Raw genomic sequence first — 21,147 nt, 5'->3', positions numbered from 1 at the left:
TACTACCTATTTAGCCACATATGTTACTATTATCGTCTGTGGGACTTGATTTGTTAGTATACACCCTGTAGCATTAATTGCACTAAAACGGAACTATGTACACCCAGCCAGCACAGGGGTGGATCCAGAATTGTGTTGTAAGAGAACTAACTGGCAAAGAACACATCGATCAACTCGTCAAAGGGCGTGCTCATGAAACACAAAAGGGGAACTTGGATATTTTTATTTTTTATTTTTTTTTTATTCCCATTTTTACAGATGCATACAGTACATATGATAAAAAGATCCACATGAAAAAAACAACGAAGTAGTCAAGGAGATATTTAGCTAAGATCAAATATATGTGACTAATAATCAGACATACATTTATGAAAAATTCAAAAGGAGATTAAGGACATAATAAGTATCAAAAATGAAGAGAAGAAACACAGTCTAGGTTTTAAATATATTGTGACAAATTGACCAACATTTGGTGAATTTATCATAGTTGCACGCGGAAAAAGCCGCTGCTTTTGTAACATAATAGTACTCAGTCAACTCTTTTTGGATCCATTTCAAACTGGGTACATATGCATTAAAATGACTTAAATATTACGTGTTTTGTAACGAGTACAATGGCATTAATGGGATCATTATTTCTGGTTTATTTTAGAGGCAGCGCTGATTATCACATCTCACACTAATTCCTAACATCTAACCCCGTTCATCATTCGGCCACTTTAAGATCGCCAACAGGCCTTATTTTTGCTTTGATCTTTAAAAAAAAACCTGATCCAGAGGAACTGCATGGTAAAGGGTTTGTGTGCACCAGTTGTAGACATACATTGACCCCGCACTGCACGATAATTGTCAAAGATGTTACAATACCAATTGCATGTCCCGATAGTCCAGGAAACATGTAATCAGCTACTATGACTGTTGCATATATCGGGTATGTAACGAAAGACACCATGGCTATGGAAATGAGATATGTGGTGAATTGTCTGTCAGCTTTAAAGTCATTGTCCAGGACGCTCTGAGTGATGAGATAGCCTGAAGTCGCCTGCACCATCTTCTTTAGAAACCGACGAATGCTGATAACCAAGTACGCCATCCCAGCTAAGGGTACGACGAGCAGTAGCAGGATTTCAAGAATCTTTAGCAGCAGTCGCCATTCGCTGCCTAGCTCCAGACTCTGTGAGACGTACACAAGAAGGACGACTGGGGAAAGTGCACACACTGTGATAAACAATGGCATCCATTTGCCAGGAATCTTTCCAACACGTGGCTCACTGACTGTCCTGTCAACTGATGACTGGAGCAGCAACCTTTCCATGATCAAAGCGGCCATTTTGCACACGCTGGACTGGTCTGACGATATCACCATCAGTGTGCACAGCTCGCGTGTTGGTGGAAACTGGTTCTGCAGTCGTAAAAACAGCTTTACGAGGATCACGCAATCCAGTATTGAAAGAAGTATGATACATGCAGCTGATGGAAGTTGTCTCTTACGTAGCAACAGAGAAACCGCCAAGCAGTTGCCAAAGACGCCAACCCAGACGACGATCTTAAGAAGAGGAACACATTCTTGTTGCAGATTCGGATGCATTCTGAGAATCTCTGACTCAAAGCTGTCCACAGCTTGCCTTAGTTTTATCTACAAAATAAAATTGTATAAGAAACGCCTTTGTTAAAAAGACCCGTTCACATTGAACTTCACACACACACACACACACACACACACACACGCACACGCACACGCACACACACACACACACACACACACACACACACACACACATTGTATATGCAATGGAGTCTGTCTAAACCGGATTTTTGTGTAAACCAGCACGGGTTCAAAGTTTTAAATAATTAAAACCATTAACCACTTGGATTATATTGTTATTGTAAGTCCACATGTCGTTAGTAGTAATTTCCCACTGTTTTTATATAACAGTTATATTTTTATATTTACATTAATATTCCAGTATTGTTTTATGTGCACTATCTCATAGATAGGATAGCAAATGCCACGGTATATACCAGCCTTGATGCACTGGCTGCAACGAGAAATAGTCCAAAGGGCCCACCGACGAGGGTCGATCCCAAACCGACCGCACATTAGGCTACGTGCCTACCCGGGAAAGATCTGAAATTCTTTGATTGGATTTACACCCGTTTCAACCAGTGTACCATGACTGATACATCAAAGGCCGTGGTATGTGCTGTCCAGTTTGTGGAATAGAGTATATATAAGACCTCTTGGTGCTAATGGAAAAATATAGCGGGTTTCTACTGGAGGCCACATGTCAGAATGACCAAATATTTGACATGCTAAAGTCGATGATTAATTAATGATTATTATCTACATGGTTCAACCTAACATAGTTAATAAAAGCCACACGTGAAATAACAAGTGTAAACACGTAATTTTAGGAAGCTCTCGCTCGGTCAATACAAAAAACCTGACAATCGTTCCGTAAAATCAGTACGACACACACGCTCGTGTAATAATATCTATATAATAATGTCGTTAAAGAAAACAAACTTTAACTTTATAAACGATATCTTGCTGCTTACGAAGGCTACGTGTCACAATTTGCAAATGTTTGACGTGTCCCCCACTTTTCAGATATGTTGCTTTATATTTGCTTTATAATAGTGTAAAAGTGTAAATATAAAAATGCATTCAGGGTGTATATACCGGCCTCGGTGGCGTCGTGGTTAGGCCATCGGTCTACAGGCTGGTAGGTAGTGGGTTCGGATCCCAGTCGAGGCATTGTATTTTAATCAAGATATCGACTCCAAACCCTGAGTGAGTGCTCCGCAAGGCTCAATGGGTAGGTGTAAACCACTTCCACCGACCAGTGATCCATAACTGGTCCAACAAAGGCCATGGTTTGTGCTATCCTGCCTGTGGAAAACGCAAATAAAAGATAACTTACTGCTAATCGGAAAGAGTAGCCCATGAAGTGGCGACAGCGGGTTTTCTCTCAAAATCTGTGTGGTCCTTAACCATATGTCTGACGCCATATAACAGTAAATAAAATGTTGAGTGTGTCGTTAAATAAAACATTTCTTTCTTTCTTTCGGGGTGTATATCACCAAATCTAATCCCATACACGGCAATTGTTATACATGTGGCTAAAACGCCTAACACCCCTGACCCATAAAGCGAATCAGAAAAAAAATGGGGGTGAAGCTGCTCATTTCAGGAATAAAAGGAAGCGTCTATGACTACCCTAGTCCCATTCAAAATTTTAGTACTTTTTGTTTTTACACAGGTACCCCATTTCAAGCTCAATGCTACTGGACACAATGGTACTAGATGAAATATAATAGCATACATTGTTTGCCCAGATGAAACTATTCTTTTACAACCAATACACTCGCATTTATAACCAATCATAGGGCTTGTGGTATTAACTGCTCTATCAAAAGTTGGGTGTACCTCGAACTTTGACCCAGCCGGAAGATATTTGGTTCAGTACTACTGATAACATATTTTTTCAAAAAGTGTCCAGTCATGTGTTTTTAGGATCTAGTGTATTGCGACATGTCATATTTAAAATAATAATAATAATAATAATAATAATAACCCTGAAGATATTTACTGTCAGTTGTGTGTGTGCTCAGGTATATATGTAGAGACAACTCGGATATTCAGAGTACCTCAATTCTTTTAAATAATTCCGTTGAAACACACATACTTGACTGATCCCTAGATTATGAAGACCTTAACAGGCACATCAAATAAATATCACTATTAAAAAAAATACAATGTCTGAGGAAGGAAAAATCAACATGGCGGCACCTATATGAAATAATGACTTAATATTCTGGGCCCGTATTTTCGAAGCCATCTTAGCTACGACATATCGTAGCTAGTTACGAGCAAAATACGAGCAAGAGATGAAAATTAGCAGAATTTTGAAAATAGCTATTAGTGAAAAAGTTAATAGAATTAAAAAGAAAAATAATAATAATTGACTGCTCGGCCGAATATTTATATAATTTGGAGCATTTTGGAAGGACAGTCCAAAAATAAATAAGAGAAAGAAGAGAGGATCGGACTATTTAATAACATTTAAAAAAAACAAAAAACAAGATGGTAATTTTCACATAAAATTTTGAACGGAATTTAAAGTCCGATCTATATGGTCCAGGCCGACGGGCGGTGAGCTTAAGGTGGGCGGAATTTGGAATACGAATTTAGTAGTTATGTTAAAGACGTAAAGCCAAATTGTGCCCAAAATTTAAGTCCAAAGAATAAAATTAGAGTGCTCGACGAAAGGGTTTTAAATTGATTTGAGCAATTTGGATGGGCTGCTAAAATAAAGTGCGTTGGACTGTTTACAAAAAAAAAAAAAAAAAAAAAAAAAAAAAAAAAAAAAAAAAGCCCTTGGAACGATTGGCGACTACGGGGACGAGAAGAAGTGCTTGGCGTTGAACTGTGGCACCAGTTTCCTCCAACGGTGGGCTAGCAAGGTCTTGGCTAGATCGACGTAATGGGCGCCGGCGATGATCTTCAGTACTCTGTGGACGGTGTAGTTGTTCATGTCTTCGAAGAGTATTCCCTGTCTGTAGAGATCATCCCGGCGCGACGTCACCACAAGTCCAAACCTCCCGTCTCGTAGTTCCATGGCGTGGATGGCACACTCAACTCCGTGAGGAAACTTCTTAAAGTTGCCCTCAAGAATGCTTCCCGCTAGTAAGCTGGTATCCAAGGTGTCCCCGACCAAGTATCGAGCGTACTGGCCCTTGATCTTGGACATGGCGAGGCTCCAGGCGGCGTCCCTGCCCCGGGCGGTCGCGGAAGGCCGGGACTTGGCTGGCTGGTCACTACTCGGTGGGGTGACGGCCTTCCGCTTCGCAGCAGCACCATCCATAGGGGTCTTGGCGGAGCCCCCCGGGGGTGGGGGACTCGACTTCCCATAGGCAGGATTGCACAAACCATGGCCTTTATTGAACCAGTTATGGATCACTGGTCGGTGCAAGTGGTTTACACCTACCCATTGAGCCTTGCGAATTCCTCATCGAAGGCATAGCTCGGAGTGGATATTATGCAAGCGTCCGAACTACCGACAAAGAGGCCCGTTAAGGGAAACTTGGGTTCCACAAAATTGGAAATTTTAATTTCGGATGTGGGGAAGACGTCCAGCGTTATTTTCTCTTCTTTTGGCTGGTTAACAGTGATTAGGCTACATCAGACCCAGAACAGAAAGTACTATACATATAATTCAACTTTTAAAATTATTTCATCATGAATATTTTAGACGAGTAGTAAAGCCCTCGCTTTATGCGCGGTCGGTCTGGGATCGATCCCCGTCGATGGGTCCATTGGGCTATTTCTCGTCCCAGCCAGTGCACCACGACTGGCCGTGGTATGTGTTATCCTGTCTATGGGTGGTGCATATAAAATATCCCTTGCTACTAATGGGAAAATGTAACGGGTTTTCTCATTAAGACTATGTCGAAATTACCAAATGTTTGACATCCAATTGCCGATGATTAATACATCAATGTGCTCTAGTTGTGTCGTTAAAAACAACAAACTTTAATTTTATACTTTGGTAACAAAAAATCACAATCCAAGAAGGAAAATGGATACAGCCTAAGGGTCCGTTCAAATATTTGTGTCAAAATTAGACACCCTCCCTCTCCCTGTGACGGTAAACCATACACCCCGCAATGTTTAAAAATCATTGAAAGCTTGGAGAGATCCCCCCCCCCCCCCCCCCATTTCCAAACATGCTATGGGTGTAATATAATTTCAAGGTGCTGTTTATGTACTTATGAATAAACAGATTGTATTTTATTTGGTTTGTTTTGCGATTTGGGAAAGCGCTGATCAGTGGTCATGCCCCCCCCCCCCCCCCCCCCCCCCACCAATCAAACTTTTTAACTATTACATTTTATAAAATCATACATACATTAATTACTGTTACGTTATTTTGGCAAACTCATGAAAATTCGATACACCGGCAAATTCGATATAACGACAAAGTGACCCAGATACTAACATGGTCGATTTATCGAAGTCTGACTATATACAACTCTTTATTTAGTGCAACGTTACATCTGAAAAGCGGACGATCAGTTTTTATTGTCACTTCGCCGTCTTCGGATTGATTTCCCGACACCGAATACAGCTTAGTCAATATTCACTTGTTCCCGCTAGTTATTGAATGCGTAATCACCGTCACACGTGACTTCGTACGTTTGGCAAATAACAATTACAGGAACATTCCTGAGTTTGCTGTAACTTTTAAGGTATTATTGACTAACAGAGCCTTTTTAACGATTGCAATTACATATCAAATATATTTTTTCTGCATAAAATATTAGTGACTGTATATTAAACGTGTTTCTCATCCTTCTAATATTTTTTGTAGGTTAAATTTCATTTTATTTCCTAAAATATTATTTTTTCGTACGTACGAAATTATTTGTAAACCGAATCCTGTTTGGGCTCCTTACAAATGTTAAGACGTCCAGAAACACAATGAATGGACAGAATTCTAAACAAGAAAACATAGTTAATATATAAGTTTAATCGTAGAAATATTTTATTAGTCGGAAATATCTTACAATGCAGAACACTCAGGAATGTCTCTTTAAGTAAAAGATCTGTTTCACATTCCACTGCGCATCTGCCCCCCCCCCCCTTTTTTTTAAAAGTCTAAGTAGGCCTTAATTGTAAGAAATAATATAATAGTATATTTTATTTTTTAGATCGCCCGATCATTTCTGCGACAAAAATTTAAAATTAAATTTAAAAGAGGTCTGTATTATATTTTTATATTTTTTGGAATGCGCATTAAAAAATTTAAATTCACCAATTTTAGATTAAAATTAAAAATTGTCCGATACATTTATCTGTCCCGAATCAGGCCCCTGGCTATCCAGAGACGGGACTCGGGATAGACATGCTCGAAACCTTTGTGGTATATGAGCATGTTAAAATTGTCAAGTCAAGCATCTGCGCGTAGCGGGGCAACTGGTGGACGCTAGTCGTGAACTGACGAGAGATCTCGTACAAATAGCCCTTTCTACAAATTGGGGGGCACTGACAATGGGAGGCCACATACTAGGAACATGAATTAGCTCTATTATTAATTATTGTATTAATAGAAACCCAAAACTTCTGTAGACATCCAACAAATACTTAATGGAGACATTTGCGTATTATTGCTTATCACGAAAACAAATTATTTTGTTGATAACGCCATCGGTGCTGATTCGTATACAATAACTATTGGATATGAGCTGAAATGATAATGTGTGTGTGCTCGCGCGTGTGTATATGTATGCAGATATTTATGGTATTTAACGTGATTTAAATATTTATAAAGCATCATACGGATAACTACATTCTGGATTTTTGTTGGGATTTCCTTTTAGCCAGTTATTTAAAATTTTGTTCAGTATTTTGAAGAAAAATGAAATGATACGTATGGAATTTGAGCTACTATAAAACATTAGAATCAGGCCCGTAGGAACGATACTGGGGGTGGGTGGGGCACAATCTGTAGTGCAAGGACACAGTCGTGTGTGTGTGTGTGTGTGTGTGTGTGTGTGTGTGTGTGTGTGTGTTTTAAACCAGATTTATATAAAGTAGTTAAAAGTTGGGGTACAGTCCCCAGCCTCGGCCTCTCGGTTGCTTCCGACCCGAGAATGGCCAGAAATGTAACTGCATTGCATATACAGATATTTATATTTAAAACAAGAATATGTAGCCTAAGAAACATGTAAGGGGTATTTATAAGAGATTAAACTAGCGGACAACTTGATAATATGGCTACAAACGCAGGATGGTTCCTTCATTATAAACTCAAGAAGGTTTATTATGCACAGTCAAAAGGTACTTCGTTTGAATGTTAGAAGCAAACATATGAAGTATAATGCCTCGGACGACGGACAAGCCTGAATTTAAACCGAAATAATAAAAATGGTGAAAGAAAAAGAAGAGTTACTTTCAGAATTTGATTTCTGTAAATTAGGGTATTGGTGCTACGTTTATTGACGTACGTACGAAATTATTTGAAGGCAAAATCCAGTTTGGGCTTCTTAAAGATAAAGATAATATTTTAGGAAATAAAATAAATTTAACCTAGTATAAATATTAAAACAATCAAAATCACGTTTAATATACAGCTACTGATATTTTATGCAGAAAAATATCTTTGATATGTAATTACAATCGTTAAAAAGGCTCTGTTAGTCGATAACATATTAAAAGTTGCAGCAACCTCAGGAATGTCCCTTTAATACAACGTATATATATATATATATATATGTGCATGTGTGTGTGTATGTATGTATGTATGTATGTATACATATATACATATACATATATATATGTATGTATACATATATACATATATACATATACATATATACATATAAACATATATATATATATACATATATATATATATACAGATATATATACATATACATATACACATACACATACACATACACATACACATATATACATATACATATACATATACATATACATATACATATACATATACATATACATATACATATACATATACATATACATATACATATACATACACATACACACATATACATATTCGCACAAACATTGCGACCTGTACGAAACAGTATTGTATGTAAATAAACCATGGAAGTCAAAGTATAATATTATTATATGTGTAACCGCTCTACTGTAACAGTATAGAGCACTCTAGCGGCACACCGATAACAAGCTTCATTTGAATTTACGTTTGCTCCTATACTGTCGAGCACTCTATGATATCTATGTGTCAATATGGATCGTATATCCTTTGAGTATTCAACAAAGAACATACCAACGGCACCAAGATCGGCATATCTGAAGAGGTTCATTGAGAAAACTGAACTCTTTATGAAACGAATGAGATGGAAGGCCTTATTTTTCCTCAAATCCAAGGCGTCAGCTCCTAACCAAGAAACATACGGACTTAATACTCCAAAATCTCCACCCGTGATCGAGGAACTAAGGGAATTTGAGGACTGCATGGTATCCCTTATTCAAAACATCGAGTTTGAGAACAAAACCAATGTCTTTCAGGCCAAATTACATCAGGACCTGGAGACTGTGAAACATAACAGTAAGATAACAATTAAGGCCGATAAAACAACAAACTACTACAAGATCGAACAAGAAAAGTACAGCGATCTCGTAAAAATAAACGTCAACAAAACCTACAAAAAGGCGAGTGAGACTCAAGTCCTAGCTATTAACAGGGAGGCAAAGCACATCGCTGAAAAGTTTAAAATCGACGACCGTGTAGATAAACTCGCAGAAAAAGAGGCTTTCATCACTCTGAAAGATCACAAGCCTAATTTCGAGAATAAACCAACATGTAGACTAATCAGCCCAACCAAGTCCGAACTAGGACACGTCAGCAAAGTAATCCTTAGTAGACTGGTGAAATGTGTTGCGGATTCAACTCAAATAAACCTCTGGAAGAGTATACGCGAAGCACTCGAGTGGTACCGCGAGATCCCGAACAAGTGTGAAGGCAGTTTCGTCAATTTTGATATTATTGAATTCTATCCATCCATCACAGAGAAGCTCCTAATCAAAGCAATAGACTTTGCAAAACAACACACCATTGTAACCGAACACGAGAAAGATGTCATCATCCACGCGAAACGCACCATTGTGTTCAGCAATAGAAAACCATGGGAGAAAAAAGAGACCAGTACCGGTTTTCACGTAACAATGGGCAGCTATGATGGGGCTGAATCTTGCGAGCTAGTGGTTTGCTACATGTTATCCCTCTTCAAAACCAAGTACGGCGCGTCTATCGGCCTTTACAGGGATGATGGGCTGGGTTTTTTTAAGGAACCACCGAGAAAAATGGAAAGAATAAAAAAAGATATCTGTAAGATCTTCAAGAAAAACGAGTTGAGCATCACTATCGAAGCCAACAAAAAAGTAATCAACATTTTAGACGTAACACTTGATTTGAACTCGGGACAATACAGGCCATACATGAAACCTAATAACACCTTGCAGTATGTAAACACTGATTCCAACCACCCACCCACCGTTCTAAAAAACATCCCGGAGGGTATCAATAAACGCCTATCGGAAATATCTTCGAATGAGATCGAATTCAATAAGGCCGACCCCGTATACCAGAAAGCATTGGATGAAAGCGGACACAGTTATAAGCTACACTACGTACAAGACCAACCTAGAGCAGTGAAGAGGAACCGAAAGCGAAACATTATATGGTACAATCCACCCTATGACCGAAATGTGAAGACCAATGTTGGCAAAGAGTTCCTAAAAATTATCGACAAGTGTTTCCCCCCATCCAATAAGATGCATAAGATCTTTAGCAGAAATACAGTCAAGCTGGCATATAGCTGCATGCCTAATGTGGCGCGAATTATTGACAGCGACAACAAAAGGAAACTGGGAAACCACAGAAAGACCGAAACAGAAAAAAAGTGCAGCTGCCCTAAAAACACAGTGTGCCCACTTGGGGGCGAATGCCTCACTAAGAGCATTGTGTACCAAGCCATAGTCACCTGTGGGGATAAAATAGAGACCTATGTAGGGTTAACGGCGACCGATTTCAAGGCGAGGTATTCTAACCACAAGGCCTCTTTTAATCACAGCACGAAGCGCAACGACACAGAACTCAGTAAACATATCTGGCACTTGAAAGAGAACAACCTTGAGTACGTAATCAGTTGGAAAATTCTATGCCGTGCCCCATACTATTCGAACGCGTCGAAGCGTTGCGGCCTTTGTATTTGCGAGAAGTACTTTATTATTTGCAATCCTACAACGGCGTCCCTGAATAAGCGAAACGAAGAGTGCAGGTTCGCACAAACATCGCGACCTGTACGAAACAGTATTGTATGTAAATAATCCATGGAAATATAATATATCCAAGTTATTATTATATGTGTAACCGCTCTACTGTAACAGTACAGAGCACTCTAGCGGCACACCGATAACAAGCTTCATTTGAATTTATATATATATATATATATATATATATATATATATATATATATATATATATATATATCATCCATAAAAGGCTTTTGTAGGAGGTATCGCTGGCACTATAATTTGCGATATCTCCTTATAATCTTGATTGGTCAAATTTTAATCACAGGACAATGTTTTGTTACGTCACTGTGTTTGTTTCAGCGCTAAACCTACCATTAGTGACGTCACGCCACTGCCGTTCTGCTAGTTAACGAGTCTACCGCTGACATTCATCCCACGTTAATGACATTGTTTACAACTGTCGTAAATGAAAATAATGATAATGGATGATAAGAATACCCCCTCGTGTCTTGTGATATCATAATTTATCAGGACTCGTTGATAAAAGTATAAAATCCTCGGCAAGCCTCGGATCTCATACTTTTATCAACTCGTGCTGATAAATTATGATATCACAATACACTCGGGGAGTATCCCCCCCTCCCCTCTCTCTCTCTCTCTCTCTCTCTCTCTCTCTCTCTCTCTCTCTCTCTCTCTCTCTCTCTCTCTCTCTCTCTCTCTCTCTCTCTAAATATATCTATCTATCTATCTAATAAAATAAATAAATAAATATATTTAAAACTTCGCAAATACAAAATATTTCAAATAAAGTTGTGTGTCCGATATAAATTATAGTGAAGAGTAAATAAAAGAAAGAAAGAAAGAAAGAAAAAACATAAAAATAAAATAAATAAATAATAATAATAATAATAAAAAAAAATTAAAAAAATAAAATAAAATAAAATAAAAAATAATTTCTAGATAAGACATGTAGTATTGACTGTCGTTTTTTTAATGAAACGATAAGGAGAAAATATAGCTGTGATAAAGGTCTATGTGAGGTACCGGGTAGGGATTTTGTTGGGTTTTTTAGACGGAAGAGGGGGGAATATTTTTTATTAAATTTTAAATACTGATATATGTGGAGAATTAAACATCACTAGGAATCCGCGTGAATATAACTATAATTCTAATTGTTAAAAGTAGCAAATACATTCCAATTAAGTTCATTTTATTGTATAAATATTTTAATTTTGCTTTGTTAAAACCCTTGATAGGCGGCTCCAGAGTCTTCGTCTAAGTTAATGTTTCTCTGCGTTAGGTCTTAAACCATTCCAATGTAAACTTTAGTAGACCGTTTTTCGCTGCAATTATACTATTAGGTACGAAATATGTACGTTAGTCGCTAGAGATTCATAGACCTACGAACCTACTCACAACGTTCATGACAACTGTCGTTCATGCCCCCCCCCCCCCCCCACCTCACCCCCAATTTGTTTTCAGCCTGGATTCCGTCAAATTAGGCAAGGGACGTCACTCTTCGCGCGCATGCGCAATAGCATTGCGAAAGAGGTCTATTAAAGATGGATTCAAGGATTGACAAAACAACATGGAACTTAATCCGCTGTCTTCACATTGTTTAAATGCGACTTTATTTTAAAACCGTTTATTTCGCAAAATAAAGAGTAGGCGAAAGTAATGTTGGCTTTGTGGTGTCCCTATCGATAGGACGTGCAACTAAACGTCGAAGTATTGAACAATCACTCGATGATAAACCTAAAAATCATTAAAGGTTTTAAAAATAATTAAGCACACGTTAAAATATTTTAAAGGTTCTATAGTTCTATATTGGATTATTATCTGTTTGATACAGCTTCAATTCACACACACACACAAACCCCCCTCCCCCCCACGCACACCCCCCCCCACCCCCCACCCCACACACACATAAACATATGTACATACGTATGTACGTATGCATGTATGTACGTATATATGTATGCATGTATGTATGTATCTGATACAACTTCAACACACACACACGTAGGTACACACGCACGCACGTACGTACGTATGGATGGTGTATGTATATAGATATTGCGTTTGAATGATATATTATGTTGGTGCGTAGATCTACAGTCTTCTATATGTATTCTGTTTATATTGGGTTGAAATGATAGATTATGTTGGCACGTAGGTCTACAGTCTTCTATATATATTCTGTTTATATTGGGTTGGAATGATAGATTATGTTGGTACGTAGGTCTACAGTCTTCTATATGTATTCTGTTTATATTGGGTTGGAATGATAGATTATGTTGGTACGTAGATCTACAGTCTTCTATATGTATTCTGTTTATATTGAGTTGGAATGATAGATTATGTTGGTACGTAGATCTACAGTGTTCTATATCTATTCTGTTTATATTGGGTTGGAATGATAGATTATGTTGGTACGTAGATCTAGAGTGTTCTATATCTATTCTGTTTATATTGAGTTGGAATGATAAATTATGTAGGTACGTAGATCTACAGTCTTCTATATGTAGTCTGTTTTTATTGGCTTGGAATGACAGATTATGTTGGTACGTAGATCTACAGTGTTCTATATCTATTCTGTTTATATTGGGTTGGAATGATAGATTATGTTGGTACGTAGATCTACAGTCTTCTAGACGTATTCTGTGTATATTGGGTGGACTGATAGATTATGTTGATACGTAGATCTACAGTTTTCTATATGTTTTCTGTTTATATTGGGTTGGAACGATAAATTATGTTGGTACGTAGCTCTACAGTCTTCTATATCTATTCTGTTTATATTGGGTTGGAATGATAGATTATGTTGGTACGTAGATCTACAGTATTCTATATGTGTTCTGTTTATATTGTGTTGGAATGAGAGATTATGTTGGTACGTAGATCTACAGTCTTCTATATGTATTCTGTTTATATTGGGTTGGAATGATAGATTATGTTGGTACGTAGATCTACAGTCTTCTATATGTAGTCTGTTTATATTGGGTTGGATTGAGAGATTATGTTGGTACGTAGCTCTACAGTCTTCTATATGTAGTCTGTTTATATTGGGTTGGAACGTTAGATTATGTTGGTAGGTAGGTCTATAGTCTTCTAGATGTATTCTGTTTATATTATTTGAGAATACAGCTTGACTGCATCTAATAATAAAAACTGTCAATTTTAAAATTTACAAAAACCAAACGGTTGCTTTGTACTGTGACTAAGATAAACATATATATATTTTTTTTTAATCTGATGCCACAGGAATTCCCGTCATTATTTAAAAGTTCACATTGGCAATAAACTCCATTTCTCTCGCTCTCTCTCGCTCTCTCTCTCTCTCCCTCTCTCCCTCTCCCTCTCCTCTCCCCCCTCCCTCCCTCACCCCTCCCTCCCCCCCACCTCCCTCCCTCTCTCTCTCCCCCCTCTCTCTCTCTCTCTCTCCTCCTCCTCTCTCTCTCTCTCTCTCTCTCTCTCTCTCTCTCCCTTAGTGTGTGTGTTACCATACATAGTAGGGATGTTGTTTTTGTGGGAGCCACTTAGATTTTAGGGCCACTTAGCTTTTTTTTAATATCCAAATTATGAATCAGAAGGTGGCAAATATCCACAAAGTAATGGGTGTTTAATAATACAATTACAGTTGTCAAATATTTACACAATTTAATTAGATTTTTCGAATTATCACTAAACAGTAGTTGCATTAATTTGAATGTTGATGACTTATTACAATAATAAGGTTTAATATATTTATCTGTTATTGTACCGTAGAAAGGACACACTAGAACAAAGTGATATTCGTCTTCTACTACATTCATATTGCAGATAATGCAAATTATATTATTCCTGTCAATATTGTGGTGCCTACCCGTTTCAACAGAGAGTCTCTATTTATATTTCAGGGCAATATGTTTCTGGCAATAATTATTAACAACGAATTTGTATAAGAGACACTTTGATGAATTATTGAACAGAGCAAACATTGGTTATTTAAAAAGATCTGTCATTCTCTGTTTGAATAGTGACATACAAGTTCTGCAATTTTCTATAGAGAGAGGTCTCGTATTTGACTAGCCATCAGAGAGAGCGAGAGAGAGAGAGAGAGAGAGAGAGAGAGAGAGAGAGAGAAGAGAGAGAGAGAGAGAGAGAGCTTTTCTTAGGCATTCGTCATACAGTGCTGTGCTCGCATGCTTGGGTTCGCCGTTACGTGTGACTGGGTTCGGTTGGTAATTCATAATTAAGCCATTAATGATCACCTGACCGTTGTAATATTTAATAACTATTGTACACGTATGCATTGCGTTTATTTGGACCTCTGCTGTTGTACATGTAGTTCAAATATAGGTTTTGGTTATAATAGGTGTTTAATTAAGATATGAATGCGACTAAAGATCCTTCACAAATTGGTTCTTTGCTTCAAATATCAACAAACAACCACGAACCTAATTTACCGTCTTCTTATTCTTGGACCTTATAATCTAGGGGTCAGTCAAGTGCATGTGTTTTAATGGAATTCTTTAATTAGTATTTAATTAGTATTTAATTATCCCCTGCGCCAGTGCGTTAATATCTATGTATGTAACAGTCAACCTCGACATACATACAATATATAGATATTCATACATCAATACATACTAGGCAGTGGCAGGTCTGCCCACTGTTTCATGCATACATACAATATATAGATATTCATACATACAAAATATAGATATTCATACATCAATACATACATACATATACATATATATATATACATTGTTTTTCGGTATCGTCAATATCATATAGTAGGAATAAAAATTATGTTTATTCCTAATATATGATATTGACGATACCAAAATACACGAGGGTAATAATCTCTTTATCATATAAGCTCAAGCTTAATACAACGTGTTTTTGTAAACTGTACACACAACTTTAATTCCAGTCCGCCATTACTAGATATTCAAATGACGTAAGAATATGTAGCGCGGTGTATTTTTGAATGGAAATGACGTCAAACTCGAATGACGTCATTTTGGATGTCCTTACATCAAAATAAAGTTATGCCTAACGTTTTTTTTGTTTTCTGAACGCTGGACAGCTTTCAGTGTCAAATTGCCATTGAAACGTTTTCATTTGATGACTATGAATGCATACATCAATCATGGAGTGTCACCCAAGTACGTTTGCTTAAATGTCAATAAACCTAGTACCGAGACCTCGACTAATTTACATCTAAAGTTATCAAATTCTTAAAGTATGTGATCTGAAAAATATCACATACTTGATTGTACTGAAAATGTAAGATATTAAATATACGTGATCTGAAAAATATCACAAGATATATATACTTTGATTGTACTGAAATGTAAGATATTAATATACGCACACACACACACACACACACACACACACACACACACATATATATATATATATATATATATATATATATATATATATATATATATATATAGACATATAGATATACAAATACATATACAAATACATATACATACATATACATATACATATATATACATATATATATATATATATATATATATATATATATATATATATATACATAGACAATTCAATATTCAGTAGGGATGTTGTTTTTGTGGGAGCCACTTAGATTTTAGGGTCACTTAGCGGTTTTTTTAATATACAAATTATGCATCTGAAGGTGAGAGAGAGAGAGAGAGAGAGAGAGAGAGAGAGAGAGAGAGAGAGAGAGAGAGAGAGAGAGAGAGAACCTAATTTACCGTCTTCTTATTCTTGGAACTTATAATCTAGGGGTTAGTCAAGTGCATGTGTTTTAATGGAATTCTTTAACGGGGTAGAGGCACTCTGACTATCTTTGTTGTCTCTACATATATACCTGTGTAAACACACCCAACTGACAGTAAATATCTTCAGGAGTTTTACTTTAAAACATTTTGTTGTTTAATATGACATATTTCATTTAATTATTTTCGTGCTTATATCCAATTAAGGTTCAAGCACGCTGTCCTGGGCACACACCTCAGCTATCTGGGCTGTCTGTCCAGGACAGTGGGTTAGTTGTTAGTTGGTTAGTCATTAGTGAGAGAGAAGAGGGTGTAGTGGCCTTACACCTACCCATTGAGCCCTTAAGAACTCGCTCTGGGTTGGAGCCGGTACTGGGCTGCGAACCCTGTACGTACCAGCTTGTAGTCCGATGGCTTAACCACTGCGCCACCGAGGCCGGTATATGACATATTGAATTTGTTCAAAACTGTATGCAATATATATGCCTTATGAGGGGTACATTATATTAGATTGCACTGTACAAAGAAAAGTTTCAGTGAGGTTGTCAGTTTATGTCAGAATACACCAGATCCTGGTTGTCATAAAAACACATAGCTGGACACTTTTTGAAAAATGTATGTAATGAGTATAGATAGTACTAAACCAAATAACGTCCGGCTGGGTAAAAGTTCGAGGTGCACCCAACTTTTGATAGAGAAATGAACACCACAAGTTCTGTGATTTGTGATAAATGTTAGTGTGTTGGGTGTAAAAGAATATAGTTTCATCTGGGTAAAAAAAAAAAATGCAGTTTTATTTCATCTAGTACTACCGAGTCAAGTAGCCTTGTGCTTGAAACATGTATGGGGTACCTGTAAAAAAGTACTCGAATTTTTTGTGGAACTAGAGTAGTCATAGACGCTACCCGTTATCTCAGAATTGAGCAGCTTGACCCCCAATGTTTTCTGATTCACTTTAAGGGTGAGGGGTGGTAGTATTTTTATCCGTGGCGTTTATGTCGATTGATACGCTACATGTAAGAGTTTTAGCCACATAAAATTATGTTACTATTGTCGTCTATGGGATTTGATTTGGTAGTATACACCCTTTAGCATTGTCTGCCTTAATGAATGGCAAGTCCAGTGCCTTTTTGACAAAAACAGTGGCAATGATGTCCACATTACCATACCTTTCTTCAAATTCATACAACAGCGATATAAATAAGCACAATGTTTCATTTGTCCACCGGACAAGTACATCGAGAAATCTACTTGTCCAGGAATATTTTCACTTTTTTTTATTATTCAAGTACAAGGACCGTGTTTTTGATTGCTCAAAATTTGAACATTTTTACATGTTCAGTGGACAACCATTGAGGTACGTTTTTCTTGTCAGAGCAAATGTTCCCTTGTCAGTACTATTTCAAACACTGTACAGTATAGCTTGATACACTCTATCGCCCTCCAAGTAATAGTACCCAGATACTATTTGATTTGCCTCACCGGTTGTAAAGTGATGTAAATAGCTCACAAGCTCATCACTGTCATCACAATTTGCAACACTCTGGTTGTTGAACTGCCTTATGAAGTGTTTGTATTCTAGAAGATTTCCACTGAATTTTATCATTTCTACCACAAGTATGAATCTGTCTCAGAAGAGAAAACGGTCTTGTCATGGGATCTAGTGGTACATATATGTTTTTTGTCATCAACTGGTTCTACTCTTAACTGCCAATTATTCCCAGAATGTACACAAGCCCTTCAGGAGTACAATTACGTGTGGTTTTGGTTACAGACCTAACGTTTTAGTATTGCTTTCCGGATACTGTAAATGTAGGAGGCCCTTACGACTGCTTAGAGTTAGAAGCCTCAGATTGCAACACTTGTGTTGTAGGAAAACAAACACACTTTATGAACAACCCGTTGCTGTGTGTGTGTGTGTGTGTGTGTGTGTGTGTGTATGTGTGTGTGTGTGTATGTGTGTGTGTCTGTGTGTGTCTGTGTATTTGTGTGTGTGTGTGTGTCTCTCTGTGTGTGTGTGTGTGTGTGTGTGTCTGTGTCTTTATGTGTGTGTGTCTGTGTCTTTATGTGTGTGTGTCTGTGTATATGTGTGAGTGTGTATGTGTGTGTCTGTGTATGTGTTTGTGTCTGTGTGTGTGTCTGTGTATTTGTGTGTGTCTCTGTGTGTGTGTGCGTCTGTGTGTGTGTGTGTGTGTCTGTCTTTATGTGTGTGTGTCTGTGTATGTGTGTGTGTGTGTGTATGTGTATGTGTATGTGTATATGTGTGTGTGTGTCCGTGTCTGTGTGTGTGTGTCTGTGTGTGTGTGTGTCTGTGTGTGTGTGTCTGTGTGTGTGAGAATATGTTTGTCTGTGTGTGTGTGTGTGTGTGTGTGTGTGTGTGTGTGTGTGTGTGTGTTCTTCATGTTAGTAATACAAAAGGTTTGACATCCAACAGCCGATGATTAGTTAATTACTAAATGCTTTTTAGTGGTGTCGTTAAACTAAATAAACTTCTACTTACTTTATTAACGATGTAGCGGGCTTCCTTTGAAGTCTACGTTGCAATTACCAAAGGTTTGATATCCAATGGTCGATGACGAGTTAATTACTAAATGGTTTCAAGTGATTCGTTAAACAAAATAAACGTTTCCTTTATAAACAATGTAGCGGGTTTCCTTTGAAGCCTACGTCACAATTACGAAAAGGTTTGACATCCAATAGACGATGATTAATATACAATACAAACATTTACCTGGAAATATTTTCATGTACCACTAATTCTTTCTGCCTTACTACAGCTGCAATTAATGCTAGTAAATAAGCTCTGTTTGTCACCGTGTGGTGACCCGAGATTAAATGTCTCTGTTTATCCTAGCTGCCGAATCTTACCCGTTGTTCGCTGTCCACGTGACGTCACAGATTGATTGTGGTTTCGGAACTCGAGGTGTATAGTATCTCTCATTTTATCTAATGTCACAGAGACCTACCCGTCTCTCTAGCCACGTTTGCAAATGTGTAAATACCGAAACATAACGTCCAACACTGTCGGAGATTGGCTGGGTACCGAGCCGCTGTTCTCCAATACGGTCCATTGGGTTGTAGACAAATAAACTAAACGGTCTCTTGGTACACATATTATATATTTCAAACAGCAGTAGAGACTTTTTTTCTTTGTTTTATAGTACAGAGTAATCATTATTTTGTATTTTAATTGTACAAACTTATTTAACTAAACTACACACACAGGCACACACACACACACACACACGCACACACACACACACACACACACACACACACACACACTGTAGAATACACAGTAGAATCTCGTTAGGCCAAACTTGCAAGGGTCGAATACACCATAACGCTCGAACCAAAAACCAAAAAAAAAAGAAGAAACAAATGTTTTATTTAACGACGCACTCATCAGATTTTATTTACGGTTATATGGCGTCAGACATATGGTTAAGGACCACACAGATATTGGGAGAGGACCCCGCAATCGCCACTTCATGGGCTACTCTTTTCGATTAGCAGCAAGGGGTCTTTTATATGCACCACCCCACATACAGGGTAGTACATACCACGGCCTTTGATATACCAGTCGTAGTGCACTGTTTGGAACGAGAAATAGTCCAATGGACCCACTGACGTGTGTGTGTGTGTCTGTGTGCGTGTGTGTCTGTGTGCGTGTGTGTATGTGTGTGTCTATGTGTGTGTTTGTGTGTGTGTGTGTGTGTGTGTCTGTCTGTCTCTGTGTGTGTGTGTGTGTGTGTGTGTGTGTTCTTCATGTTAGTAATACAAAAGGTTTGACATCCAACAGCCGATGATTAGTTAATTACTAAATGCTTTTTAGTGGTGTCGTTAAACTAAATAAACTTCTACTTACTTTATTAACGATGTAGCGGGCTTCCTTTGAAGTCTACGTTGCAATTACCAAAGGTTTGATATCCAATGGTCGATGACGAGTTAATTACTAAATGGTTTCAAGTGATTCGTTAAACAAAATAAACGTTTCCTTTATAAACAATGTAGCGGGTTTCCTTTGAAGCCTACGTCACAATTACGAAAAGGTTTGACATCCAATAGACGATGATTAATATACAATACAAACATTTACCTGGAAATATTTTCATGTACCACTAATTCTTTCTGCCTTACTACAGCTGCAATTAATGCTAGTAAATAAGCTCTGTTTGTCACCGTGTGGTGACCCGAGATTAAATGTCTCTGTTTATCCTAGCTGCCGAATCTTACCCGTTGTTCGCTGTCCACGTGACGTCACAGATTGATTGTGTTTTCGGAACTCGAGGTGTATAGTATCTCTCATTTTATCTAATGTCACAGAGACCTACCCGTCTCTCTAGCCACGTTTGCAAATGTGTAAATACCGAAACATAACGTCCAACACTGTCGGAGATTGGCTGGGTACCGAGCCGCTGTTCTCCAATACGGTCCATTGGGTTGTAGACACATAAACTAAACGGTCTCTTGGTACACATATTATATATTTCAAACAGCAGTAGAGACTTTTTTTCTTTGTTTTATAGTACAGAGTAATCATTATTTTGTATTTTAATTGTA

At 37.7% G+C, this 21,147-nt stretch overlaps 1 protein-coding gene across 3 annotated transcripts; it reads right to left on the bottom strand.

The window, feature by feature from the left end:
- Positions 1 to 219: 219 nt before the first annotated feature.
- LOC121386539 lies at positions 220 to 20,744 on the bottom strand. 3 transcript variants are annotated; one of them, XM_041517476.1, is made up of 2 exons: positions 20,453 to 20,744; positions 220 to 1,636 (listed from the first exon to the last, which is right to left on the bottom strand). In XM_041517476.1, exon 2 carries the CDS (start codon positions 1,586 to 1,588, stop codon positions 707 to 709), a length of 882 nt encoding a protein of 293 aa, XP_041373410.1. In that variant the 5' UTR covers positions 1,589 to 1,636; positions 20,453 to 20,744; the 3' UTR covers positions 220 to 706. The 3 variants fall into 3 exon arrangements, with proteins under 3 accessions (XP_041373410.1, XP_041373411.1, XP_041373409.1); XM_041517477.1 differs by lacking the exon at positions 20,453 to 20,744 and adding an exon at positions 19,316 to 19,412; XM_041517475.1 differs by lacking the exon at positions 20,453 to 20,744 and adding an exon at positions 19,085 to 19,383.
- Between the last annotated feature and the right edge of the window lie 403 nt (positions 20,745 to 21,147).

This window comes from Gigantopelta aegis, chromosome 12, assembly GCF_016097555.1.
Source record: "Gigantopelta aegis isolate Gae_Host chromosome 12, Gae_host_genome, whole genome shotgun sequence".
Lineage (NCBI taxonomy): Eukaryota > Metazoa > Mollusca > Gastropoda > Neomphalida > Peltospiridae > Gigantopelta > Gigantopelta aegis.
This window is presented reverse-complemented; position numbering and strand designations above follow the sequence as displayed.

Bases quoted from the DNA above. Each gene is read 5' to 3' on its own strand.
- LOC121386539 (XM_041517476.1), bottom strand. From the start codon at position 1,588: ATGCATCCGAATCTGCAACAAGAATGTGTTCCTCTTCTTAAGATCGTC.